The sequence below is a fragment of the Schistocerca piceifrons genome, chromosome 3, assembly GCF_021461385.2.
Source record: "Schistocerca piceifrons isolate TAMUIC-IGC-003096 chromosome 3, iqSchPice1.1, whole genome shotgun sequence".
NCBI classification, from domain to species: Eukaryota; Metazoa; Arthropoda; class Insecta; order Orthoptera; family Acrididae; genus Schistocerca; species Schistocerca piceifrons.
Genome location: NC_060140.1, coordinates 915,117,242 through 915,145,233, shown reverse-complemented (window position 1 = coordinate 915,145,233; position 27,992 = coordinate 915,117,242). Strand labels below are relative to the sequence as shown.

The window sequence follows — 27,992 nt, the reverse complement described above, 5'->3', positions numbered from 1 at the left end:
ATGGTCTGAAGATGACCACAGTAGTGGTCAAAACCGGTCACCTTAATAAATAAATGGTGATCAAGACTGTTCTTAATAGTAAATATTTGTAACACATTGATCACTGTCACTCCCATAATGTATTCGAAAGTAACAAAATAAGTCACCTGTGCTTTGAGACGGACCGTATATGCACACAATGCTAAAACGGAAATACTTATGTAAAACTTGGTGAAATAAAAACAAGTTTTTTGTTGATTGCTACTTTTTATTTATAAATAATTCAAATTAAAAACGTAACAGCTGGTGTCCTTGCAACCCATCAACCATGATAACCGTGTCCATAAGCCAGACCGTGACCGTAAGCCAGGCCGTGTCCGTACGCCAGTCCATGCGCTCCGAGCAGAGCGGGGGCGGCGAGGACGGCGTGGGCGGCGGCGCCGTTGATGTGGGCGTCGCGAGCCTGCGTCTGGGCGACGGCGGTCAGGTGGGCGGCCCTGGCGGCGGCCACGTCGTGTGTGTCGGCCAGGTAGCCGCCGGGTCCCACAGCCACTGGGGCGGGGCCGTACGCGGCGTAGCCGGGGTGCACGCCGTGGGCGGCGATCACTGCTGGGGCGGCGACCACAGCGGGGGCGGCGGCGACGACGCCGTGGGCGGCGACGACCCCGTGGGCGGCGCCCAGGTAGCCGGGCTTGGGGGCGGCGACGGCAGCGGCCAGGACGGCGCTCAACACGATCTGGAGAGAACGGAATGAAAACAATTACAATTATTTGAAGAGGAAGCGGTACTGTGCAATTTTCTTCACTCATACGGAAAAACTAATTGTTCACTTCTGTATACACATACCTCAATGAACATCAATACCGAAGAAGAAAATGCGAAACATTAGTGTAGCTTGAAACAGGCACCTTCATCCCATCAACAGTTCTTCAGTTCTCATCATGGAACTAGAACGTTACCGAAGTTGGTTGATCTTCCCAGCTTCTCACTTTTAGTGGTGGGATTTCGCCAATAGATGACGACAGTAAAGTAAGTAATACATCCGTTTTAGTTTTTACATGTATCCAAAACAACGTAGTTCTTGAAATATTATTTTCCGTAACTTTAGAACTTCTTTGCCTATTTCAAAGACGGTACACTAACATTTCCTACGTATCCTTTCTTTTACTGAACAATAGTTCAACAGTTTGAGAATAGCAGACAGTATTTTATGAGTGAAAATCGTGATAGTCGAGCTTACTAACGTGGGATGGTGTGCTCGGAAGTAGTGATTTTCATTTATTTCAAGTGCTACAATATACTATGCACTACGCAGACAATGTGAATGTAGATCATACCATATAGGTTTTCATGGCCGGTACCGTCTACACTTAAAACTTCCGGCCTGAGAGGCAGTGGTCGATGCATAAAACTTTCCCCTAAGGTTTCATCTCCGACTTTAGGAGACGTGTTCAGAGGTAAGTTTGTTGTTTTCCTCTGAAGATGTCTCCCGCCGTCGGAGATTAAACTTTATGGGGGAAATTTTATGCATCGAACACGACCTATCAGCCCGGAAGATCTAGGTGAAGTCTGCGAATGATGTCAAGAGAAATTTCACATTAGTTCACGTGTGTCGTCACTTGGTCTTATTTTGTAGGTAACTCGCGCATCCTCGTACAAAATGGCAGATTTATTTCAAATAGTGTCACGATGAAAGGTCATGGACGACCTTGAGGAGTGTTCTCTTCGTGTTAGAGTCTAATTGTCATTCCAGATATTTCGAGAAATAAATAGAATGAGGGTTGTCGCGCAGAACAGAGTCGCATGAGGCGTCTTAGCTCGGCCCGCATAGTGGTCCCTTTGTAACACGCAAATGTAACTGAAAAATCCGATGGCGAATCTGTACATTGTGTCATTTGTGAATTTTTTTCTCTTTTCCTGCCCTTTGACAATACAGACAGAATTGCAAAACTGCTGGTTTTATTATTCCTGCCAAACAAGTTCCGTAAGGCCATCTATGGAATTATTATTATTATTTCTATTTTTAGTTTCAAAATGGTTCAAATGGCTCTGAGCACTGTGGGACTTAACATCTTAGGTCATCAGTCCCCTAGAACTTAGAACTACTTAAACCTAACTAACCTAAGCACATCACAATCATCCATGCCCGAGGCAGGATTCGAACCTGCGACCGCAGCAGTCACGCGGTTCCGGACTGAAGCGCCTAGAACCGCACGGCCACCACGGCCGGCTATTTTTAGTTTATTTTGTGCTGTTGGGTGCTTACGCATTCATTAACAAGTTACTTTTGTATAAAGTATTTCTACGCGCACAAAACTATGTTAATCTGAAAAGTTTGAGGAATTGTAATTTATGTAATATTTTCTGAAAGAAACGAGCTTTGGAATAGGTCGATAGTTCGCTATGTGGATAGCGAGCAAAGTTGTGTGTAATTGTGAGGAAATTCGTTATGAGTGACTGAGTTATGGTCAGTGAAACAGAGAATTTTCGTTTTTATTTAAATGTAAAGTACAGAATGACATTTGGACAATTAAGTGGGTTTATGCGTTGATTGTCATATGTAAGTCTTTCTTGATGTATTAAGGGAAGTCCTATGAATACACTAAGACCAAGGCACGTTTTTAAGTAGCCATTTCTCCACGGTACGACGAACTGTGTACTCACTTGTGCTCTGGTTGCTGTTTTACAAGTTCCCGCTTAACTGACGTATAGAGCGCCACGTGTACAGTATGCAAGAAGTTTTACATAACCTGTTATCCACGGTGCGTGAACAGTGATTGAGGAATATAGCGTGTGTTTCGTCCTCTTGCTACTTTTACTCAAGCCCCGTACAGTGGTTGCCATTATTGCTCGCTGTTGAATTTATACGCGGAATGCCACATTTAAGCTGTGAACCAAACGACGTTGTCACGAAAAATATTTTTCGTATTTAACGAACTGTGGATCAGATACTTTAAAGTGTTTTTTGTGCACTTTATCTCTCGCCACCTGTAGTTGTAGTGCTTTGTAGTACATCACTACGGAATAAAGGAATTACCTTCCTTTTGATGTGATACTTGGGCAATGAGTTCTGGGAGTAGTGGAAAAAAGTGTTTAGTGTTGAAGATTAATCTTTGGATACAGCTCGTTATTTGCACCAAGCTGATCAGTTCCTTGTCGTAAAGGGCGACGAATGTTACTTACCAGAAACTACAATTTTCTTTTTTTTACCACGTCCTAACATGTCAAATTTCGGGCACGGATATCGCCATAGGAATACGAGATGCAGTTCGCTGACATGGGTCGAAGCCACGCTGGCTACACCAACTAAGTGATTTGAATTCAGTGTTTTAGCTACTAAAAACGTTCTCGCTACAAACATATTTTGTTTGTTTAAACGCTTTCTCTTCCTCTGTATGTAATCCGTTTCGTTATAAATTTAAGTGATGAATATCTTATTATTTTCCTAAAATTGTAGGACTTACTACAACCTACATCACGTATTGTTTAATCCACGACCCTTAAAATCACTTTCGTGAGGTTACAACATTGTTCAAATGTGGAAACTTCTTCTGAAGTTCAATTACTTTTCATAGCAATGTTTAAAGTCGCGAAATGATTCAACTTAGCGACGTACATCCTTTCCTACGTCATTTACTTTCGGGAAATATCTTGCAATATTCACGTAATATTCAGCTTCCGTTACTCTTCAGTTAATTTTCCCGTTGAAGTCTCCTTAATTCGACAGACATTTCGTCACAAATTCCCAGCGCTACATATTTATTGGTTCGTTTCAAATTCTTGACCATCGTCAGTATCGAATTTTGTAAATAAGCAAGGAGTGGCTTCAATCTGATCCGATGCAATCCACATATAAATGGCGACACTACTACTGCAAGGAACTCTATTTACCGTGTGGAACTCATGTTTTCTTATATCAAGCAAATGAATTCCATATCATCAAGGAACTGCATTTAGGATCCTAGAATTATAGATAAAGATGTTAGTAATAGGTCTCCAAAGATATGGACAAAGGTAGAAACTCTTTCCTGCACACAGATCTCATCAATAATGTAATGAACGGTATGTATAACATGCGCAGGTTTACACAAATTGAGATATGGAAGCAAAATACAAGTACACTGATTGATACAGTTCCGGACATGGCTCGTATACTCGTGTGTGACACTACTTTTACTGTTTCAGAGGAACCGCTTCTCTGTTGTCTTACAAGGTAGAACGAACTAATTTTCACATCTGTGCACTTCAACTAAAAATAGAAATAAAATCGACCTATCTGCTGCAGCGATTACAGACTGTAGTTACAAGTCCGTGATGATCGTCGCAGACTTCCGTAGCTTAAATACGCTCAGAAATTAATAAGAGATGACCTTCTCAAAGTATTTTGCACTTCGGGTTTGAGAACAACTCGCGCTAGGCCCGTTCAGTGAATTTAAAGAGTACTTCTTTCTGAGCAGTCGTTACACAATACTCTCGTTCTCAGTGGATATTGTGACATGGATATCTCTAACTCGTATGCTAGAGGATATTTCTCGCGGTCATCAAACTAACATGACACTTTTGTATCGTAAGATATAAAAGCAGTCCAAAAAACTCTGAAGACATAAAGCACAGAATGTAGTATAAGGATTTCTACCCCCAGAGGACGCACGTTTAATCGATACGTACCAGGACCTTCATGGCTGCGAGATGGGTTGTTCGGAGCTCTACCAGCTGTGAACTGTGCCGAAACTCGCGTCGGACCGCTATATATACTGCCGGGGGAGAGTGTGAAAGGATCACGTCCTTCCGCGCGTGTCGTCCTTCAAAGGACACGCCCTGTCGGTGGCTGCAGTCAATAGAGAATGGTCAAGTACGTCAATAACAAAGTCTAACCTCGTAACCGATGTGGAAGAATCGGTGCTACATAGGTCACTCGACGATACACATCAGCAAAGTCATTGCAGCACCACTGATATGCACGGAGATTACCATTTTCACAGTATTTGTTGCCCTATGACAGGATCTTACGCTTTGTTTTTAGGATTCTTCAGGACTTCAATGATTCCAGACTTATTACTGAACTGTTCACTGACTGTCACATGTTGTTTGCGGACAACTATTTCAAGTTAATTATAGTCGACATAATAGTGTGGGAGATTCAGCAACTGTATAAATGTTTAAGGTAATTCCCATTTATTATTACATCCCAGTTGCACATTTTTAATTAGATTACATGTGTCAATCACTCTGAATCACTTTCATCCCTAAGCAGTTGCGTCAGTAACCCATCGTGACTTCTTAGAACACAGCACACTTGTATGTGGTTCTGAGTAGACAAGAAGTATCACAGATGAAGGCGATATCATTGCAGTACATCATAATAATTTTGAAAGTTATTACTTCGTTTGACTGCGATATAAGAGCTCCCATTCGGACGTATGGGCATTGTAAATGTGAAATCTATATCCTGTTGTATTTGTCTTCGTTGGATACATTTTGCATAATCTCCCAACTGCATCCCTTTATTGCCGATGTTGTAATGACGGTAAATAGATGACTCAGATTGGTTATCGCATAAAACATTTACAGTAGTCTATAAGCTGCTGTTATGATCATCATTTTTTTTAGATTGTTTTCCGTAGAAAACGCACAGTGTTTCTGCTACATAGAGCAGATAAGCAGTTATTAACATCTTACTTAGGCAGTGAACTTACAGCACTTAGTACCAGTAAGATGGATGTAGAGGAAATACGGGCAAAGTTTACGCAGATTGTATATCGTGGTCTGGAGAGTTGAGTGCCTAGTAACTGGATAAAGGAAGAAACCCCCCCCCCCCATGGTTTTATAACGAAATTTGTAGATGCTGAGCAACAAACAGAGGCTGTTGCACTCTACGTTCAAAATGGACGCACAAAGGACGAAGCGGAGGTCCAGGAGAGATTCGTGCGTCTGTGAAAAGATCTATGCGCGTAGCTTACAACAACTACCACCATCACACCTCAGTAGAAGATCAGGCAGAGAACCCGAGAAAATTTTGATCGTATCTAAAATCGCTAAGCGGGTCTAAGGCTTCCATTCGGCCCTTTGTTGACCAGTCTGGTGTGGCAGTTGAAAACAGCAAAATGAAAGCCGAAATTTTAAATTTCATTTTCCAGAAATCGTCCATGCAGGGGAACCGTACAAACATACCGTCATTTGACCATCGGACAGACTCCTGTATGGACAACACAGAAATAAGCATACCTGGCGTAGAGAAGCAACTGAAAGATTTGAAAACAAATATATCACCAGATTCAGATGGAACCCCTGTTCGATTTTACAAAGTGTACTCTACTGCAGCCCGTTACCTAGCTTGCATTTATCGCGATTCTCACGCCCAGCACATTGTTTCAAGCGACTGCAAAAAATCGCAGGTGACTTCAATATATTCGAAAGGTAAAAGAACGTACCCGAAAAATTACAGACCAATTTCCCTAACTTCCATTTGCTACAGAATCATGGAACACATTCTCAGTTCGAATATAGTAAACTTTCTTGAGGCTATGAAACTGATGACCACGAATCAGCATGGCTTTAGAAAGCATCTCCCGTGTGAAACTCATCTTGCCATTTTCTCGCATGATTTACTGAGAACTAGGAATGAAGGGATACAGGCAGGTTCCATGTTTCTAGATTTCTGGAAAGCATTTGACATGGTGCCTTATTGCAGGCTGTTAATGAACGCACCAGCATATGGAATATGTTCCAGGTACGTACGTGGCTCGAAGATTTCTTAAATAATATAAACCAGTATGTTGTCCACGACGGCGAGTGTTCACCAGACACAAGGGTATCGTGAGGAGTGCCCCAGGGGAGTGTTATTGGACCACTGTGGTTCTCCGTAAACATAAATTATTTGGCGGATATGCTGTGGTGTACAGTAAGGTGTCGGAGTTGGGTGACTGTAGGAAGACACAAGACGACTTACACAAAATTTGCAGTTGGTGTGATGAATGGCAGCTAGCTCTAAACGTGGAGAAATTTGAGTTAATGCGGATGAATAGGAAGAACAAGCCTGTAATGTTCGGATACGGCATTACTAGTGCCCAGTTTGACACAGTCAATTCATTTAAATATCTGGGCGTAACGCTGCAAAGCGGTATGAGGTGGAACGTGTTGTGAAACCTGTGGTAGGGAAGGCAAATGATCGACTTCGGCGTATTGGGAGAATTTTAAGGAAGAGTGGGTCACCTGTAGGGGAGACAGCGTATAGGACGCTGGTAACCTATTCTTGAGTATGGAACCTATTCTTGAGTACTGCTGGAGTGTTTGTGATCCGTACCAGGTCGTATTGAAGGAAGATATCGAAGCAATTCGAACAAAATGCAAGTGTTACGGAGATGCTTCGGGGACTCAAATGGGAATCCCAGGAGGGAATGCGACGTTTTTCTCGGGAAACGCTATTGAGAAAATTTAGAGAACCGGCATTTGAACCTGACTGCCAGGTGATTCTGCTGCCGCCATCATACATCACGCACAAGGGCTACAAGATAAGACACGAGAAATTAAGGCTCATACGGAGGCGTACAGACAGTCGTTTTCCCCTCGTCCTATTAGCAAGTGGAACAGGAGGGTAAATGACAAATAGTGGTAAAGGGTACCCTCTGCCACGCACCTTACTGTAGCTTGCGGACTATCTATGTACATGTAGCTGTAGATCATTTCATGATTTTTGGCACTTATGATCTCTCCAAAGCGCCAACAAAGAAAAAAGGAAGAAGCCCCGTAGGGCGTTTTGTTTGTTCGGTGGAAGTCAAACCGGTAGACATTCACCATCATTTGCTACCACAGTAGGAACTCGTACCAGAACTTACCGCCTCCGCAGCTAAGTGGTGAGTGCTTATTGGCTGACTGTCAGGCGGGGGAATAAGATGTGATACGCGGTAGTGGAAAGAAGGAAGACTGGGTTTAACGTCCCGGAGACGTCATTAGAGAAGGAGCGCAAGCTCAGATTGTGTAGGATGAGGAAGGAAATAGGTCGGACCCATTCAAAGGAACCATCGTGTCATATGGCTGGAGCGATTTAGGGAAATCACAAAAAACCTGCATCTGGATGGCCGGACACTGGTTTAAGCCGTCGTCCTCCCGAATGCGAGTCCAGCGTGCTAACCACTGCGCCGCCTCGCTCGGTGATTCCCCGTACTACCGGGAACTTCCCCTTGGTGAGATAACTGGAATGGGGCGCACTCAGCCTCCTGAGGCCAACGAAGGAGCTACTCGCCTGCTTAACGGCGGTTCCAAAGTCAAGAAACCCGACAACGACTGGGAGAGAGGTTTATCGACCGCGTACTCTCCATATCGCATACGATGACGCCATTGGGAGAGGGTGATACGACGGTCGGTCGATCCCAATTAGCCAGTCATGCAGGGAATGTGGAACTTTACCTTTTGCTTACCATGACTTAACAAAAGAGGTATAATTGAGAGACACCTTCAAAGCAATACGCGCAAGTGTAACGGAGTGAAGAGAACACCAAGAAACATACCCCACATTATTAGATGTCCATTCGCTGGAAGCGATTGTCAGGGACGATAGAAGAATCACAGAAAGGCAAGTGACTGAATTTGAATATCGGATTACCATACTATGAAGGTTGTTCAAGGAGGTCACCGAAGAACATCAAGTACATGAGCAGTGGCGCTATTTACTGACCACACAGTTTCACGAACAACATGATGCCAATCACTGTCGGGCAAATACTGGCAGGAGGCGAAACACGGATTCACAGTTACCAACCACAGAGTACACGACAATTCCTGCCTATCCTGTAATGAAAAAAAGCCCAAGTAACTTCCAGTTTCTAGGAAAATCACAGTGATGTCCTTTTGGAATTTAGGGGAACTGAGCCTCGTGCAGTTCCGCCTATATGGTGGAAGTGAATGGTGTGTGTGTGTGAATTCCAAAGGGACCAAAGTGCTGAGGACTTCGGTGCGTAGATTTACTCACTACGTAAACTAACATAAACTAACTTATGCTAAGAACAACACACACATACTTGCCCGAGGGAGGACTCGAACCTCCGGCGGGAGGGGCCACACAATCCATGATATGGCTCCTCAAATCTCGCGGCCACTGAAAGGTAGGTAAAGTGAAAACTGAAGTTTGTAAAACAATTTTTGACTGTCGCCGAATTAAACGTTAATTCCAACATATACGCAGCAAGGACCGCGGTATTCTAGGTGGGTTCAAGTGATTTCCCCTGTAACCCCCGTTCTGGTATATTCGGCTGATAGGTCGATGCATAAGATTTATATACATATATTATAGTATATACATACGTAAGTTGGAGTGGCAATCATTAAAACAAAGGCAATTTTCGTTGCGACGGGATCTTCTCATGAAATTTCGATCACTTGTTTTCTCCTCCGATTGCGAAAATATTCTTTTGGCACTCACCCACATATGGAGAAATTATCATCACGATAAGATAAGATAAATCAGGGCTCGCATGGAAATATTTAAGTGCTCGTATTTCTCGCGCGCCGTTCGAGAGTGGAACGGTAGAGACACAGCTTAAAGGTGGTTCATGAACCCTCTTCTAAGCACTTAATTTGAATAGCAGAGTAATCATGTAGATGTAGATGCGAACCAGTGGATTATCACCTAAATATCATCCGGTTTTCATAAGATAGTAATGATGAAGTCTTCTACGTTGAACTGCGTCGTTTAGTACAACCATGACATCTGTCGATGTTACTTTTCATATTATTAATATGTATTCACGAACTACTGTTGCCGGCCGGGGTGGCCGAGCGGTTCTAGGCGCTACAGTCTGGCACCACGCAACCGCTACGGTCGTAGGTTCGAATCCTGCCTCGGGCATGGATGTGTGTGATGTCCTTAGGTTAGTTAGGTTTAATTAGTTCTAAGTTCTAGGGGACTGATGACCTCAGAAGTTAAGTCCCATAGTGCTCAGAGCCATTTGAACCTTTTTTTTAACTACTGTTACCTCTGCCAGCCGCAAGATTGAATGCCACTAGGAACTCACTGTAGCGACGATGCGTTTCGCAAACAGGGAAATGCATACGCACGAGCGACTTTGACAAAAGGCGGACAGTTATGGGCCAGTGGCTGGGAAAGAGCATCTCGGAAAAGGTGAAACTGATGGGCTGTTTGCAAGCTACAGTCTGATTCAGCTGTGGAATGTCGTGCAAGGACGGTAAAACCATGAGTGGGTGACAACGTGTCCGACGTCCACGCCTCATCACTGAACATGGCCGAATGCTTGCGCTCTCTGTACAACAAGACAGGCGGCGTTCTGTAGCCGTCGATGCAAGGGATGATTGAAGGGATCCCATTGTTAAAAAGCTGTCTGTGGCTATCAGTGACTGTATGCTGGCCGCTATTCCGATTGTGTAACAGGTGGGTTTCTTCCTACACCTCACTATGGGGGCCTGAAGATGGCGTAGTATAACGCTGAAACAGGTAGTAAAATAAAATAAAACTGGTAATATAGAGGGCTGGAGATAGTTTTGACATTTTATACTGAAAAGTCGACCTTCTGCAGCCATCCTGTATAAAGATGGACCTACAGAGAATTGTTTGATGGTGTGTGGTTCGTAGGGCGCCCCACTGCGCGGTCATCAGCCCCGGTACAAAGTCCTAATTCTTACACAGTCCAATCTGGCCACTGTCACGAATAATGAAGAAGATGATGATGAAATGATGAGGTCAACATAATCACCCAGTCCCCGGGCAGAGACAGTCCGCAACCCGGCCGGGAATCGAACCCGGGGCCCTGTCATCCAGAGGCAGCAACGCTAGCCACTAGACCACGAACTTCGAACCTGTTAATATTCTGTCAGTCTGATATGTTGAACGATTTCTTGAGAGAATTTTGTCCTCATGTTCCCACCTATTCTTTGTTTGTATACCGAATGAATCACCTAAAACTTGCACCTCAAATATCGCGGAAATGGAAAGTGCTATTGACGTGCGGTTTTCACAGAATAGATTCGTAGTCAGGGGCTTGTACTGTTAGCCAATACACAGATTGTAATAGTACTTTGTACGTGTATTTTTATGCAAGCATACAGTTTTTAAATGACACAGTGCCCAATTGACTTCAACAAACAAAAAGTAGGGTAATGTCAGTGTTTGTTGCAGGAGTCCACAGCGAGTCGTTTGCGAGATATCGTATTTCGAATAGTTTCTACGACGACACATGTTTGTGCCATTCAACCTGTGTTGTTGCTAGGTAGGATGTTGTTATGTTTGATTACGGTGTGCTTGTGTGTTCCTTGCTAGTCAGTTAGTGTGTGACAGACGAAGAAGTAGGTCGTGAGTGGACGATGGGATTTACCAATGCAGAAAAAACCGACATAGCCGTAGAGTATGGAGAGTGTAGGAATAATGCAGTTAGTTCTCATACGGTATATGCGGCATGGTGCCCCAATAGACGTCAACAACCTGGGCAGTTATATATAAACCTCTCCAACCAGTTACGCGGAAGTAGTAGTGCGATACCTAGACAACGTAAAAGAATGAAACAAGTGGCGACTGATACGCACGTAAGCTCCCTCGCAATTGCACGAAGGAGTGGCATGAGATAGGCAAGTGTCCTATGCTTTATCCATCGACATCGGTTACATTCCTGTCACAGCCCTCTTCATCAAGAGCTGCATGAGAATCGTGATAAGTTGTGTACGTAAACATTACGATAGGGCACTCCAGATGTACCATATATCTTGTTGAGTGGTAAAGCCACATTCACCAGGCGTGGCCAGGTAAACCGCCGAAACATGCACTATTGGTGTGTTGACAATCACCGTTGGCATCGTCAGGTGGAACGTCAGCGTCCATGGGGTGTGAACGTGTCGTGTGGGATAGTGAACCATCATCTCATAGGCTCGTTTTTCATAGACGGAATAGCGAATGCGCTCTAGCATCGCAGCCTCCTAACGGACCATCTTCCACGGATGCTAGAAGACGTTCCTCCGCACACTAGGAGGATCTTTCGTGCCAGGCCACAGTGCACGAAGTACTACGGCATATCTTCAATAATTGGCTCCAATTCGTTGGATTGAACACAGAGGACATGTACCTTAGCTGGCCATTTCACCGATTGGCCGCCTGTACACCTTTTTATATGGGAAAAGTCAAAGAGGTTGCGTACAAGGGTATACCAACTTTTACTCAATTGTACGCAACGATGTAGTGCTGCAGCCTGCTCGGCCATGTCCGCTGAAATGTTAGCACTTGTGCATCAGTAGTCGTTCCATACCAGACTGGAAGTGTGTATTGGCGCTGCGGGTGGTCATTTTGAAAGCGACCTGTGATGCGTAATATTTCTGGCATCATATTAGGCTCCAGGAAGCTATTCCCAGGGCAGTGGAGATGGAAGAAGCATAGAGATGACGCAATGTGGGATGCGGTACCGGTGACAGATGAGATTCGCTACCATTCCCGTGAGACAGACTGCCTGCATGATGCTGCTGCTCTGTGATTGGCTGCTGTGTTCGGCGGTAGGGCGCCAAAACGTTAAAGTTCAGGGGCTATTATTAATTAAACCTGTCATCCAAATTACTTCATTTTTTTAAATAAACATCTCTCAACAGCCAGCTACCAATCAGTCATTTCAAAATTATTAAAATCAAAGTATTACTAAAACAAAAGACAGACGATATTACTGCCGATGCACTTCGGTGGCGTTCGGGTCACGCCTTGCTGGCTGGGCGCGCGAAGTGTCTCGGGCAGTCCGGCTCTCCAGTTCTGACCGTTTCAGTAGACAGATATGTTGTCTGTTATAGCAGTATTTGTTTCATGCAATTTTATTTACTACAGTTCCGACCGTCGCTAGGTAAGACATGTTGTCTGTAATAGTAGTATTTGATTCATGTAATTTTATTCTCCAGTTCTGACGGTTCCAGTACACATACATGTTGTCTGTGGCAGGATGTATTTCGTTATTTTAGACAGATATAATGACTGTGGAAAGATATGTTCAATACATTGTGGTCAAGAATAGTTTCTCGTGTCTATATCAATAAAAACGCGAGTTATAGTTTATTCGTAGCAGCAGTTCCTTCGAAGTTAATTTCAGCCTCAAGGAAAAGAATCCACGACCTGCGTGCTGTTTTTTGCTCTGGGGACATCATCATCATGAAGACAGCAGGTTAGTGAAGTGTACAAGAACTTATGTATTCCACACAGGGCAGTGGAAACAACTAGGCACCTCACGTGTACTGCATGCACAATACAAATGTGCTCAGTGACACGTCATCTGCAGTAATGCAGAGGAGGTAAAAAAGGGTGAAAGTATTTACACTATCTCACTTTTCTTCCTTTTTCTTCCGTAGATGGTCAACTGCCTCGTTACTGGTCAGAATCCACATAACTAGTGTATACACTTCCGTTGTTATTTAGTGTGTGCTGTCACAGGTATTGTACAAGTGTTGGTGAGGAAATTTTCAAAACACGATGTCTGGTAAACGACTCACACTAGAATCCTGCAACAAACACAACTGACATCCCAATTTACCTTATTTCTAGTTTTGCAGAAACATACACTTTCTGAGTATTATTACAACCTGTTCATTGGCTAACAGTACGACTCCCTGACTGTAAAAACGGCACATCAGCAGAACTTTCCATTTCTACAATATTTGTGGGGCAAATTTTAAGCGATTCACCCTGTATATACTGAGCCGTGGTGCGCCTTTCCTGACACACGAGATCTTTGGCAGTACTACCGATTACCCGGCTTTACTACCATCTTTGCCACCGTTGTGGTCTGGCGGTGGGTATTTGCGGTAGGCGAGTTGGTCGCCGGACTCGCTACGAGGGCTAGGACGTGCTTGAGGGGACGACGGAGCAAACACGCGGGCTCGGGCAGCGGTGGCGCGGTCGCGGTCGCGAGTTTGAGGTGGACCTGTCTGGTGTCTGCTTCGGGCGCTGCTCGTCGCATTGCTTTGGGGCCTGTTTTGTCGGAGAGACCCATCCCTCCAGACCATCTCGAACAACGCTCTCCATCGTACGTGTAAGTGGTTTCGGTGCCTTCGTTTCGTCAACGAGTGAACTTGTTGGTCGGTTGGCAGCCGGCAGAGTGTGTGAATGTATGCAGACCAGCACTTACTATTTGCTTTAAAATCTGCTGGTTGGATGACTATTAAAAGGCAGATTAGCACGAAGGTGTGCGTGTGATTTTGGGTTTATTGCCATCAAGCGACGTCCCTGGTATATTGCTGTAAAAGAAAAAAAGTGTGCAACCAGTTATTCTGTTATTAGTAAAACTTGTATTTAGTAAAGCTAGTCATTTATATGTACTTCCTTATATACGTGCCCTTATTGAATGCACTCACTCAACATTAATTGCTTTGTGTATTTTATCGATTTCTTAACGTATATTGATTGATGTTTGGTTGGAGTTTTCCGTGTCTTCTGCGGTCTGTTTGCGTTCCAGTTCCTGGGAGCTGGGGTGCGTGGGTAAGTCACCATGTCCCGCTTCGGTGCACAGAAGCTGTGACGTGCCGTCTAATGGGAAGTGACTCCCGGTTGAGCCCCGACGTTTAGGTGTTGTTTGGACGGCTTGTCTGCTGCTTCCGGCATTTTAAGTCACCCTTTGCCCAGGGGAGCCTGGCGTTACTGCCCGTTTGATAAATATAACCATGTGTTGTTCGTTCTTTCTTTTAAAGAAGGGGTTTTCAATTCGTTGAATATGAATTGTTCCTATAGTTAAGTGTTGTGCTGGTTGGGTTTTTGAGGGGTTTGGTAAATTACATTCATATTGTAAATTAAAAAAAAATTGTGCCATTTGTTTTAAATCAGCTTCATACTGTAATTTATTTGAAATCTCTGTGGGTCATCTCTTTGTTGTTAATTATCTGCTGTCTTGCTCGAGAAGCAACATATCTGTAACATTTTGTAAAAAGATGCCCACGTTGACTGTCTCTTACCTGTTTTGAATAAACAGTGAATTTGGTAGTTGTTGTTTAAGGAGTGACATTACAGGGGCCTTGAACTTCCATCCTAAGAGTACCCCTCATCCCCACTTCCTAAGTAACACATATGACGATGTAAAATAACATTCCCCTTTAAACAATGTTGTAATCTGAAGTGATCAGACGTAATATCTGAAATAATTAATGTCTTTATGTCTTCCACTTATTCTTTGTATATTATCTTTGTGTTAGTAACATTAATGTACCAATAGGCCGAGTGTTAGTTGTGATTTAAAAATATGACTGCTCTTTGATGCGGTGCAGGATGTTTTGCTACCAGTCCAACATCTTTAACAATGCGTTCTGTACTGAGGGTCGCTTCTTATTTCAGTTCTGCCATGTGCTTCGTCACGAAACTTCGAGACGCTTTTCTGATTTGATTTTTTAGTTAAATAGCTAGGTTGATGATTTGTGTTGGTTGTACTACATTGATTACGATTTCAGAGTCTTAGTTCTCAATAAGTAGTATATGTTGTCTACTATATTTTGAGTTTCTTTTGTGATGCCGCATTGTGCCTTGTCACGTATGCAGACACCAGAAGATGACCTACTAACAACTGAAACAAGTTGTGCAGTAAATTTTGGAGTAATACAGCTGTCAGCAGTCGTTTCCATTTGAGCTGCTGAAGCATTTCGCGTACTGATCGAACCTACCGGTATCAAATCAAGCAACAGGCCTCTCAATTACATTATCGTCTTCCTTTAACCCGAGGTGGTCGGAATCCTAAACACTAGAGCTGTACTCGAGAATTGGTCCCACTTATGTTCTTCGTGCAGTTTAGTTTAAACATGATATACCCTTTCCTAGAATTCTCCCAGTAAATTTTACTTTAGTCTTCTCTATTATCTAAATTACGCCTAGATATTAAATCGACAGAATGTTCCGGTCTTCAGAGCTACTTTACATCCAAACGGTACGTTTCCAGACATTTGCTAAGTATGAAAACTTTGTCAACTAAGTCCCCTTTACAAGCTACAGAAGGCTGTAATGAGAACTGTGTGACAGCCAGTGTGGTCGTAAAATGGTCATATATCTTTGGAAGTGACAATCTCGTACAGGTGGAAGCTCCCGCTCATGTTCCGTAGACTGTCTTATGTTGCCTGATGGTGCCCTAGGAACCTGAAAGCCGGTTCACAACGAATTATAAAGTACATATTATTCCGGAACATTAATACAGAATATTTCAGTTTCGTACATACGAGGATTGGAATTTAAATAGTGGCATCTATTTATTCACAACCTATACAAAAGAGTTACATGTCGGCACCTGTTACTGTCCTACAAAGTAGTCACCAGCGTTGTGTAGAACCCGTTTCAAGCGATGTGGAAAGCATAATATACCGTTAGAAGAGCCTGCTGTTTTGATGCTGCTAATTGAGCGGTCCACTGCCTGTAGAATCTCTGGAACAGTTCTGAAGCGAATGCCACGAAGTGGATCCTTCATCTTCTGAATCAAATCAAAGTCACGAGGACTTAAGTCCGAGGAATATGGTGGATGGTACAGTACTTCCCAGTCCCATCGACCGAAGAGAGCAACCACAGCTTGCGCTGTATACGCCCGCTCATTGTCGTGTAAAATGATGGGTGGGTTGCGCAGAAAGTGTCGCCGCTTCTTTCGTAAATCTGGTGGCAGGTGACGCTCCAAAAACGATCAGTAATACTCTACATTGACGGTCTGCCGTGGAGAAACATAAAGCGTTAGGATAACACCATTACAGTCATACACGAGAATCACCACAACTTTAGACCGCTCCATTCGCACCATGAACAGAGGAGGCTCTGCTAACGGTATACTATGCCTTTCACATCGCTGGCAACGGGTTCTACACAACGCTGGTGACTATTTTGAAGGATAGTAACAGGTGCAAACATGAAACTGTAACTCTTTTGTATCGGTGCCGCGCGGGATTAGCCGAGCGGTCTCAGGCGCTGCAGTCATGGACTGTGCGGTTGGTCCGGGGGAGGTTAGAGTCCTCCCTCGGGCATGGGTGTGTGTGTTTGTCCTTAGCATAATTTAGGTTAAGTAGTGTGTAAGATTAGGGACTGATGACCTTAGCAGTTAAGTCCCATACGATTTCACACACATTTGAACATTGTTTTCTTTTTGTATCGGTTCTGAATAAATAGTTGCCGCTATTTAAGTTCAAGCCCTCGGATGTTCCTCCACGTACCGACGGAATATTCCATGAATATTAATGAGCAGTTTTCAGATGTACTGATCGATATGGCACCGCTATTATCCAGTAGTAGGTTTTTCGTGCTTCAGTTGCATCGATTGATGCGAATGTTGTAACGGCTATGACTCTTGTGGTACTGACAAAGGCAATCTCTTGTTAAATGAAGCAACAAGTTTACTGTAACCAGTCACTGTTTATTTATCTCGACGACGCGTTTCAAATGTTTAAACCTCCATGATCAGGCGGATTCACATTTGTTGGTATGACATTCGTGTTTGTTGTGTTACGATTTTTTTTTACTAACAAATGTAAATCCGCCTGATGATCGAGGTTTAAACCTTTGGAACCCGTCGTGGTGATAAATAAATGGTGACTGGTTACAGTAAAGGTGTTGTTTCATTTAAAGTCAATAACAGTCATGGTAAAGCCTAACCCTAAAATGCTCGCATTTAAAGGCAACGTATTATCCTATCCTTGCTCTGCCGAGCTTATGCTCCATCACATCTAGTTGTCGACAGAATATCAAATTATCAGTATCCTCAATACAGATATCTCAGTATCACCCAGTGTCGAATATTTACATGAAATGTAGTGCCAAAGAAATCTTTCATGGAATTTTCTGACACATTAAAACTTCACAGGAGTTATTCTGCGTATCAGGTGGTACTAGCACCCCTGGAAGAAAAGAAAGAGAAGTCGCTTGAGTACAGTGCTGAGTATTGTTCCGAGAACATGAATTTCGAGAGTGGGCCGCGTTCTGAATCGTCCTGGATAGCTGCGTCAGCAAAGAAACGCCCACATAATAAATGGTTATGGTTCTCAGTCCTATTCAGGGACGTAGTATTAATCTGCTAGGAAATTTCAGAACAGCTCTGATTCAATGGTCAGAACCATTCTATAACTGGACACAGTGGAATGCAATGACAAACAGATACTCAGGCATCAGTTTTATTTATAAATAGTACAAAGTGAAAACGTAACAGCTGGTGTCCTCACAGCCTCCTAACCATGATAGGCGGCGCCATGGGCCAAACCGTGACCGTAAGCCAGGCCGTGTCCGTACGCCAGTCCGTGCGCTCCGAGCAGAGCGGGGGCGGCGAAGGCGGCGTGGGCGGCGGCGCCGTTGATGTGGGCGTCGCGGGCCTGCGTCTGGGCGACGGCGGTCAGGTGGGCAGCCCTGGCGGCGGCCACGTCGTGGGTGTCGGCCAGGTAGCCGCCGGGTCCCACAGCCACTGGGGCGGGGCCGTACGCGGCGTAGCCTGGGTGCACGCCGTGGGCGGCGATCACTGCCGGGGCAGCCACCACCGCGGGGGCGGCGGCGACGACGCCGTGGGCGGCGCCCAGGTAGCCGGGCTTGGGGGCGGCGACGGCCGCTGCCAGAATGGCGCTCATCACGACCTGGTGAAGGAGGCAGACGTGAAACTCGATAATTTGAGAACCAGATGAGAAAACATTATAATGAAGTCATGTCAAAAAGCATATAAATGTTTACACCGATTTTTTTTTCAAAATATTATATTCTTGCATAAACACATACAGAATGGCGAAACAGAAGGACTTGCACGAACTTTGCTTACGAAATTCAGTGGAAGAAAAATAGAACAAATTGACGCCTTCTAGTGACATGGACGCCCATTCATTAAGAGTAGGTGATAGTTGTGTTACCAGCCAAAGATTTCCTTCAGTTCCGTAAGTCGTAATCTGATACGATACGTTTGAGACTATGTACTGATGATTTTCTCCACTGGCTTGTTCCCCGTCTCTAGTGACCTAATAATCGACAAGTTTTTAAAAACTCGTTTCTGCCTTTCTTCCACCATTAGCGCTGCATTTAACTTTACTTGGAGTCACTGCTAAGAAATTACTGGGAGCACTTCTCGTGGAGAAATGGCTCTGAGCACAATCGGACTTAACGTCTGAGGTCATCAGTCCCCTAGAACTTAGAACTACTTAAACTTAACTAACCTAAGGACATCACACACATCCATGCCCGATGCAGGATTCGAACCTGCGACCGTAGCGGTCGCGAGGTTCCAGACTGAAGCGCCTACAACCGCTCGGCCACACCGGCCGGCGTGGAGAAACAGCCGTCTGGCAAAAACAGTCTTGATCGCAGCAAAACATTTATTTACAATGATTATCGGTTTTCGTGAGAACGTGACCATCTTCAGACCATTTATACGATGATGGTAGGCTTTGTCGGTGAACGGAGCAGGTGTTTTGACTCCACGAACGGCAGCTACTGTTTTCAATCCATTTCTGTAATCACCGATAAGAGTCGCACGCATGACTCTGGTTGTGATTATACCGACCGATAAGTGCTTTCGGCATTTATTGAAAAACTGTGACCGTGAACTAGACCTGAACGTCATTCTTATAGTCCTTTCTGAGCTTTGGTGAGTCGTTGACAGGAACCCTGTACCAAACCAGCCAGTACTTAACATCAATTCAGTCACTCTCATACATCTGTTATCTAATTCACCGGCTAAGTTTTTTCTATCCAAACGGGAGCGACAAGGTGAAGCAAACTGCCATTCCTTTAGAGGTTCTCCAAACTGTTTTCTCTGATTTCAGTGACAGGTGAGTGAAGGTGCCACTGACCATGAACTATCGTTTCGTTTCGCCACAGTTTGCCGCTTTATTACCGATGGCTGCTCAAATGCCCTAGTCAGCAGGAGGGATTAAGCTCTCTTGGATAAACACACTGAGTGCTTAATGTAGTCTGTATTCTTTCTTGTCAATCCATTTGTTAATCATTCTATTACACAGCTTATGGAGTAGTGTGTCGGAGTTGCTCGAAATCGGCTCTGATTAAGACACCATTATGAAGTTTATAGCAAGAGGACATGCACTGAATATCTTCTGCTATACTCCTCATGCCATTGCCTTTCTCCACAATGCATTTAAAAATAACTCCCATTGCAAAGTCATATGACTATGTAGTACAAATACTAGTATTTCTGAACAGAAACCAGAGATTTGAGCTGAATAGTATTTTGTTCTATCGTCTCCATGGCGTCTTCCGAGGGAGGAAAATGTAAACTTATTATTGTTCGTACTTCTGTACAGTAATTGTTTCCTCGCAACGAGTATAAGGTGAAACTTCAGAAATATTTCTGTATTGAACAAAGTGATTTCGAAATACTGCGTAAAAGCATGACACAGGATGTTAGAGCACATGAGACTTGGTCCCAGATCTGAGCTCGTATCAGTCTCGTAAGAATTCGCTTTGCACATTACTGTGTCCAATTAGCTCAACACCAAGTCGATAGCAAGCATCGTTATAACTGTATTCCAAACCATTCCCGATGGGAAACTTCACTCTACGTAAGTTAAAGTAAGTGGCCTTTAGCGTGTGTTTCGGTGTCGCAAGTATTAACGGAGATGATCTTAGATGTAAAACAGTTTCCTATTCATGTGATTTCAGATTTGTAAAAAAATGTACGTACAATAAGATGCACTTGTTGCCCAATGCTAGTACTCTTCATTCCACATCATAGTCGTTGCCTGAAGCGCATTTCTCTGGGTGTAAAGCTATTTGTGAGACTTTTGAACCCTAATGAATAGTGTCTCAGAACTAATGGACCAAAGGTTCGTCAATTTGTAGTTTAAATATTATGGATAAATATTTTTACTGAAAATGTTATTTGTACCATCTGAGTGGTTTGGGATTATCCATTCCCTGTTCTCCTCCGCGAGCGTAAATATCCTGCTCCCCTACGTTTTTCCATAGCACTACTAGGATTCACAAGCATTGCACAATCTACGTTTTGGTTACATTGCACTGGTGGAGACCTGATTTTATATGCCCTTAAGACGGTTTTTGCAAACATTTGAAGCGATCCTCTAAATATTTTTCATCTGAATTTATTTAGTTGTAGAGGGAAACAAAGAATGATGACATATGTGTGCTGTTCGTTCTTGAACGAGGAGTTAATGTTCAGTAATGACACAACAGTAGTTCAAGTAGAGCTGTTGAAAATTGCAGGTCTACGATCGCTACTGTACTTAGTCGCTCTGAGGGCGTGATACTCACCAGGACCTTCATGGCTGTACGGTGGGCTGTTCGGGGCTGTACCAGCTGTGAACTGTGCAGAATGCGACAGCGGGCCGCCATATATAGCTGGGACCACGGCGTGAAAGGGCGCACGTCCTTCCGTGCGCAGCGCCTGCAGGGGACCACGCCTGTCGCCGTAGATCTCGGACACAGCCTATACAATACATTCCTCTCCGGTAGAAAGTGCTCAAGACACGGCCGCGTCCAAACTCTGACCTTGCTACTGTGCAGACGCGGTTAACTCTCTGACGAAAGCGAAGAAAAACAGAGCCTGTGGTTTTACGCTGACGATGCTGATCTTTACTTACAAGGGTCGTGCCGAAAGTTGACAGCAACAATTTTTAAAACTTTTAATATTTATTCTTTAGCGAAGCCAAGCACAACAGTGTAATTTACAGACTTTTCTGTAACTTTCCAAAATTGTCTCCATTTCCTTGCATACACAGTTTCTATCGTTCTGTAAGTTCCAGAAAGCCCTTACGACAGAACTCCGTACCAGCTGCACAGAGACACTGACGCACAGCTTTCTGGACCCCCTCTACCGTCTCGTAGAGTTGGCTCCTCACATGTTCCTTTACAGGGAAAAAGATGATAGCTGGAGGGAGACTGTGGAAGGTGGGGAGAATGTGGAAGAATTTCTCATCCAAAATTTTTTCTCACAAGTTTGTGCTCTTCCGTCAATAAACATGAGACCCAACAGGCACAAACTTTTCTATAACATAAGCTTGAAATCACTCATTGCAGTGCGCCGTGTCCTCCAATTTTAGCAGCGGTTTCATTCACTGTAACAAACCTGTCTTCACTAATTAACTCACCAACTCTTTCCTTGCTGCGCTCCCTAGAGGCAATTTTCAGGCGACCGCTACAACCCAAAACATGCACTGGATGTGGGAAAGAAGGCCTCCTCCGTTCAGAATGCGTGCAGCGGAGGACTGTGCAAGTTCTAACAGGCGAACCCGTGCATACGTCCACGCCAACGCCGCTTACACGAACGTATGTAGACGCGTTTCTGCTATACGTACTGAATTTCAGAAACTATAGTATTTTTTACAAATTCCATCTCCTTTAAATCATACATAAGCGGACTCTGACTCATTTACTTTACAATGATTCCTGGTCTGACAATAAAGGCCATCGTACACGTAAAATACGACTGACCCATGTCCCGGTTGTACACTTCGTTCACTTGAAATGTGCACATCTCTGCTACTAAAACTCTCCAGACCTACAACGGCTTTCACTGTACCACCAGCACACCGCAAAGTTAAAGATTCTGAAAACTGACTACAGTGAACCTCAGTGCAGACGCTTAATCAAAGGCACTTGGTACATATGTGAATGACGCCTTCCGACATATCCGACCACACTGCAATCGTGGCTGGAATGTGTTAAGCCGGCATTGCGCCGAACACATGATGTGCAGGCACCACACGAAGGAATTTTATAACATGATGTTCCGCGAACTTTCTGTACAAGCGCCTTCACAGGTTGGGAGTTCTGCTATAAAACGAGCTCAGGCTCAAATAAATTCCATAACGCGATGCCGCCTGGAGGGGGTCGCAGCCTGCACAAGGGCCTTTGAATGAGTCCATGGAGAATCGCCGTCGATGTGTCACCTTATCAGAGAAAAACAACGTAGCCGCGGGACCCTACTACAGACGGTCTTACTGTCGGATGGTCGCCGTATGACAACGCAAAAAGGCATTGCCAACGCCTTTGTCGAACAATACGAAGAAGCGGAACACGACGAGGAAGCCTTCCATGATGTCCCACGAACGTTATCCGCGTGCCTCAACGGGACGGCCGAGCGAGAGTTAAGGAGGGAGACAGATGACGACGTAGCGGACGCGCTCGATAAGGGAGCGTTGAACTAGTGGCCGGGGCCCACGGACTTCCTTAGAGTTTTTTCGGACATTGAAAGATCTCATGACTCCACGACGGACTGACATGTACCACGAATTGATGTTTCTCAATGTGGCTCTTCTACCCGCCTTTGTGGAAGGAATGATCATCCCCATCCTAAAACCATCCTGCTGCACAAGGATACAGGTCTACCGGTCACTGACCCTGTGTAATTGCGACTTCAAGATGTACACTATGTGATCAAAAGTATCTGGACATCTGGCTGAAAATGACTTAAAAGTTCGTTTCGTGGCACACTCCATCGGTAATTCAATGTGGTTTTGTCCCACCCTTAGCCTTGATGACAGCTTCTACTCTCACAGTCATACGTTCAATCAAGTGCTGGAAGGTTTCTTGGGGAATGGCAGCCCATTCTTCACGGAGTGCTGCACTGAGGAGAGATATCGATGTCGGTCGGTGAGGCCTGACACGAAGGCGGCATTCCAAAACGTCCTAAAGGTATTCTATAGGATCCAGGTCAGGACTCTGTGCAGGCCAGTCCATTACAGGGATGTTATTGTCGTATAACCACTCCACCACAGGCCGTGCATTATGAACAAGTACTGGATCGTGTTGAAAGATGCAGTCGCCATCCTCGAATTGCTCTTCAACAGTGAGAAGCAAGAAGGTGCTTAAAACACCAATCTGGGTCTGTATGTGATATTGTCACGCAAAACAACAAGGGGTGCAAGCCCCCTCCATGAAAAACACGACCACACCATCACACCACCGAATTTTACTGTTGGCACTACACATGCTGGCAGGTGACGTTCACCGAGCATTCGCCATCCGCACACCCTGCCATCGGATCGCCACATCGTGAACCGTGATTCGTCACTCCACAGAATGTTTTTTTCCACTGTTCAATCGTTCAATGCTTATGCTCATTACACCAAGCGAGGCGTCGTTTGGCATTTACCGGCAAGATGACCAAGCGCTCGACCATGAAATCCAAGTTTTCTCACCTCCCAGACAACTGTCATATTATTTGCAGTGGATCCTGATGCAGTTTGGAATTCCTGTGTGATGGTCTGAATAGATGTCTGCCTGTTACACATTACGACCCTCTTCAACTGTCGGCGGCCTCTGTCAGTCAACAGACGAGGTCAGCCTGCACGCTTTTGTGCTGTACGTGTCCTTCACGTTTCCACTTCACTATCACATCGGGAACAGTGGACCTAGGGATGTTTAGGAGCGTGGAAATCTCGCGCACAGGCGTATGACACAAGTGACACCCATTCACCTGACCATCCGTGAGTTCCGCGGAGCGCCCCATCCTGCTCTCTCACGATGTCTAAAGATTACTGAGGTCGCTGATATGGAGTACCTGGCAGCAGGTGGTGGCACAATGCACCTAACATGAAAAACGTTTGTTTTGGGGGCTGTCCTGATACTGTTGATCATATAGTGTTCTACCGCCTAAGCGGGAAATAATTTTCAATAAACTTTTATAAAAAAGTAATCGAACGCCCTTGAAAGAGTGGTAACACCGGTTCCGCCATATCACCAACGTTAAGCACTATCGGGCTTGGTTGACATTAGGATGGGTGACCATCCGGCTCTGCCGAGCGCTGTTGGCAAGTGGAATTCACTCAGCCCAGGCGAGGCCAATTGAGGAGCTATTTGATTGAGAAGTAGCGGCTGAGGTCAAGAAATTGACAACGCCCCTCTGTATGCATTCAGTGCACTTTATCGGCTGAGGAGGACACAGCGGTTGGTTAATACCGGTTGGCCTTCCGAGTCCTGTTCGAACGGAATTTAGTTAAAATAAAAAAAAAGTTGTATTGTAACCCGTTACGAGTACTGACGGTAACGCCTAACTTTGGCCATTCAAAAAGAAGGAAGAGATTTCAAACATTTAATGCTTCAAACTATAATACACTCCTGGAAATTGAAATAAGAACACCGTGAATTCATTGTCCCAGGAAGGGGAAACTTTATTGACACATTCCTGGGGTCAGATACATCACATGATCACACTGACAGAACCACAGGCACATAGACACAGGCAACAGAGCATGCACAATGTCGGCACTAGTACAGTGTATATCCACCTTTCGCAGCAATGCAGGCTGCTATTCTCCCATGGAGACGATCGTAGAGATGCTGGATGTAGTCCTGTGGAACGGCTTGCCATGCCATTTCCACCTGGCGCCTCAGTTGGACCAGCGTTCGTGCTGGACATGCACACCGCGTGAGACGACGCTTCATCCAGTCCCAAACATGCTCAATGGGGGACAGATCCGGAGATCTTGCTGGCCAGGGTAGTTGACTTACACCTTCTAGAGCACGTTGGGTGGCACGGGATACATGCGGACGTGCATTGTCCTGTTGGAACAGCAAGTTCCCTTGCCGGTCTAGGAATGGTAGAACGATGGGTTCGATGACGGTTTGGATGTACCGTGCACTATTCAGTGTCCCTTCGACGATCACCAGTGGTGTACGGCCAGTGTAGGAGATCGCTCCCCACACCATGATGCCGGGTGTTGGCCCTGTGTGCCTCGGTCGTATGCAGTCCTGATTGTGGCGCTCACCTGCACGGCGCCAAACACGCATACGACCATCATTGGCACCAAGGCAGAAGCGACTCTCATCGCTGAAAACGACACGTCTCCATTCGTCCCTCCATTCACGCCTGTCGCGACACCACTGGAGGCGGGCTGCACGATGTTGGGGCGTGATCGGAAGACGGCCTAACGGTGCGCGGGACCGTAGCCCAGCTTCATGGAGACGGTTGCGAATGGTCCTCGCCGATACCCCAGGAGCAACAGTGTCCCTAATTTGCTGGGAAGTGGCGGTGCGGTCCCCTACGGCACTGCGTAGGATCCTACGGTCTTGGCGTGCATCCGTGCGTCGCTGCGGTCCGGTCCCAGGTCGACGGGCACGTGCACCTTCCGCCGACCACTGGCGACAACATCGATGTACTGTGGAGACCTCACGCCCCACGTGTTCAGCAATTCGGCGGTACGTCCATCCGGCCTCCCGCATGCCCACTATACGCCCTCGCTCAAAGTCCGTCAACTGCACATACGGTTCACGTCCACGCTGTCGCGGCATGCTACCAGTGTTAGAGACTGCGATGGAGCTCCGTATGCCACGGCAAACTGGCTGACACTGACGGCGGCGGTGCACAAATGCTGCGCAGCTAGCGCCATTCGACGGCCAACACCGCGGTTCCTGGTGTGTCCGCTGTGCCGTGCGTGTGATCATTGCTTGTACAGCCCTCTCGCAGTGTCCAGAGCAAGTATGGTGGGTCTGACACACCGGTGTCAATGTGTTCTTTTTTCCATTTCCAGGAGTGTAGATAGAAACACAATTCCAACGTTCCTGGAAAGAGAAAAGTACTAATTTTTATGCATTCAATGTGAGCACCATATGGTACTCGACAAATATCAAAACGGTGCCTCATTTCCGCTTCACACAAAGCAGCTGGTACTTCGTTATCGAATTCAAAGCTTCAACAGTGCGATGCCGTAAACTTTCACGAGTGTTACCGATAGCGGGGATAAAAACCCGGTCCTTTACGTAACCCCAAAGATAAAAGTCACAAGGTGTGACGTCTGGAGACCTGGGAGGCCACCGATGATGAAATTCATCTTCTGCTCCTCGTCTTCCAGTTCAGCGTCCTGGAATGGTGTCATTCAGATAACATCAGACATGCTTAGAGAAATTCTCACGTCGGGTCAAAATGACTCGAGAGATTTTTCTGTTGGTTAATTTCTTTGGTACGTCACTTTATGAAACATACCAGGTTCATGCAGTTCCCTTTATATCTGAGCTGCTTCAGATAGCGTATTCAGAATCATTGTTGTCTTCCCTGTTTCGCATTATACTGACATTTTGAATGTTTGGCCTTACGCGACTATTGATGTTCTGGCTTTATCGTCCGTCTAACCCGACGCGATGTTTTCGTTCCGGTGTTCTCCCACCTGTGTCTGTGAATGTTTAGGCATAAAATACATAGGCCACAAGAGCTCAAAGAAATGTATTTCTTCTTTTAGCGTAAGTAAATCGAATTATTTCCAATTTTCTATTTATATCGTATTTTCGTCCTTTGGTCGAAACGAAAGCGACATGGCTGTTTCTTTTTTCGTGACTCAGAATGACTAAAATATAGACTGCCGATGAAATTATTGCGGAGTTGTTTGGCGAAGATGACGAAGGATCTACGTGAAAAATCTATGAAGCTGAAGACGTCGATCTTGAAAAAAGTGAACACTACACTGATTCAGACATTTTGCTGCTTCTGCTGATGGAACAGTGACTGTGAAAAATGACTATTTTTTTTCTGGGCACAGATGTTAAAACCAACTGGAACAAACAGCCATTTAGTAAAAGGGGTTGTGCTAAAAAGCACTGTTTTATTGCCCCACCTTTACCTGAGCTCATGGCAAAGCGATAAGAATAAAGATATCGGAAGAAGTTTTCTTCCTCTGTTTTGACCGGAATGTAATTGACACATTGATTATGTGCATTAACACGTACGTTGTGAAAATCACCGCAAATTCCAAGAGGAGTCGTGAAGCTCAAGTTACTGATCGAGTCGAAATGAAGGCATTTCTTGGTTTATTACTATTTGCTGGAACGTACAGAGCTTTCTGTCTCCAGTTCAGAGGTATGGGAACAGGATGGACCTGAAAAGTTTTGTTCCTGCTTCTCTCTGTTCGATTTGATAATACCAGTGATCGAGATGAGAGAAAGAAATCAGACAAGTTGGCTGCTATTCGAGGATTTCAGGTACTAATAGGAAGAACTCTATGAAAGCCTACACCACATCAGAATATTAGACGATTATTGAGAAACTCATTTCATGTTCAGTCCGTTGCTCACTTAGGCAGTATTTGCCTAAAAATGCTAAGAAATACGGAATAAAACTGTTTGCCTTAGTATATTCTAAAGCATTCTACCTTCACAC

General features: G+C 44.9%; 2 protein-coding genes across 2 annotated transcripts; both read right to left on the bottom strand.

The window, feature by feature from the left end:
- Positions 1-226: 226 nt before the first annotated feature.
- LOC124789730 (cuticle protein 63-like) lies at positions 227-4,689 on the bottom strand. Its single transcript, XM_047257180.1, has 2 exons — positions 4,648-4,689; positions 227-715 (listed from the first exon to the last, which is right to left on the bottom strand). The coding sequence occupies exons 1-2, from the start codon at positions 4,657-4,659 to the stop codon at positions 302-304; spliced, it is 426 nt and encodes a 141-aa protein (XP_047113136.1). The 5' UTR covers positions 4,660-4,689; the 3' UTR covers positions 227-301.
- Positions 4,690-18,050: 13,361 nt separating this feature from the next.
- LOC124789848 (cuticle protein 65-like) lies at positions 18,051-21,285 on the bottom strand. Its single transcript, XM_047257354.1, has 2 exons — positions 21,155-21,285; positions 18,051-18,516 (listed from the first exon to the last, which is right to left on the bottom strand). The coding sequence occupies exons 1-2, from the start codon at positions 21,233-21,235 to the stop codon at positions 18,121-18,123; spliced, it is 477 nt and encodes a 158-aa protein (XP_047113310.1). The 5' UTR covers positions 21,236-21,285; the 3' UTR covers positions 18,051-18,120.
- Between the last annotated feature and the right edge of the window lie 6,707 nt (positions 21,286-27,992).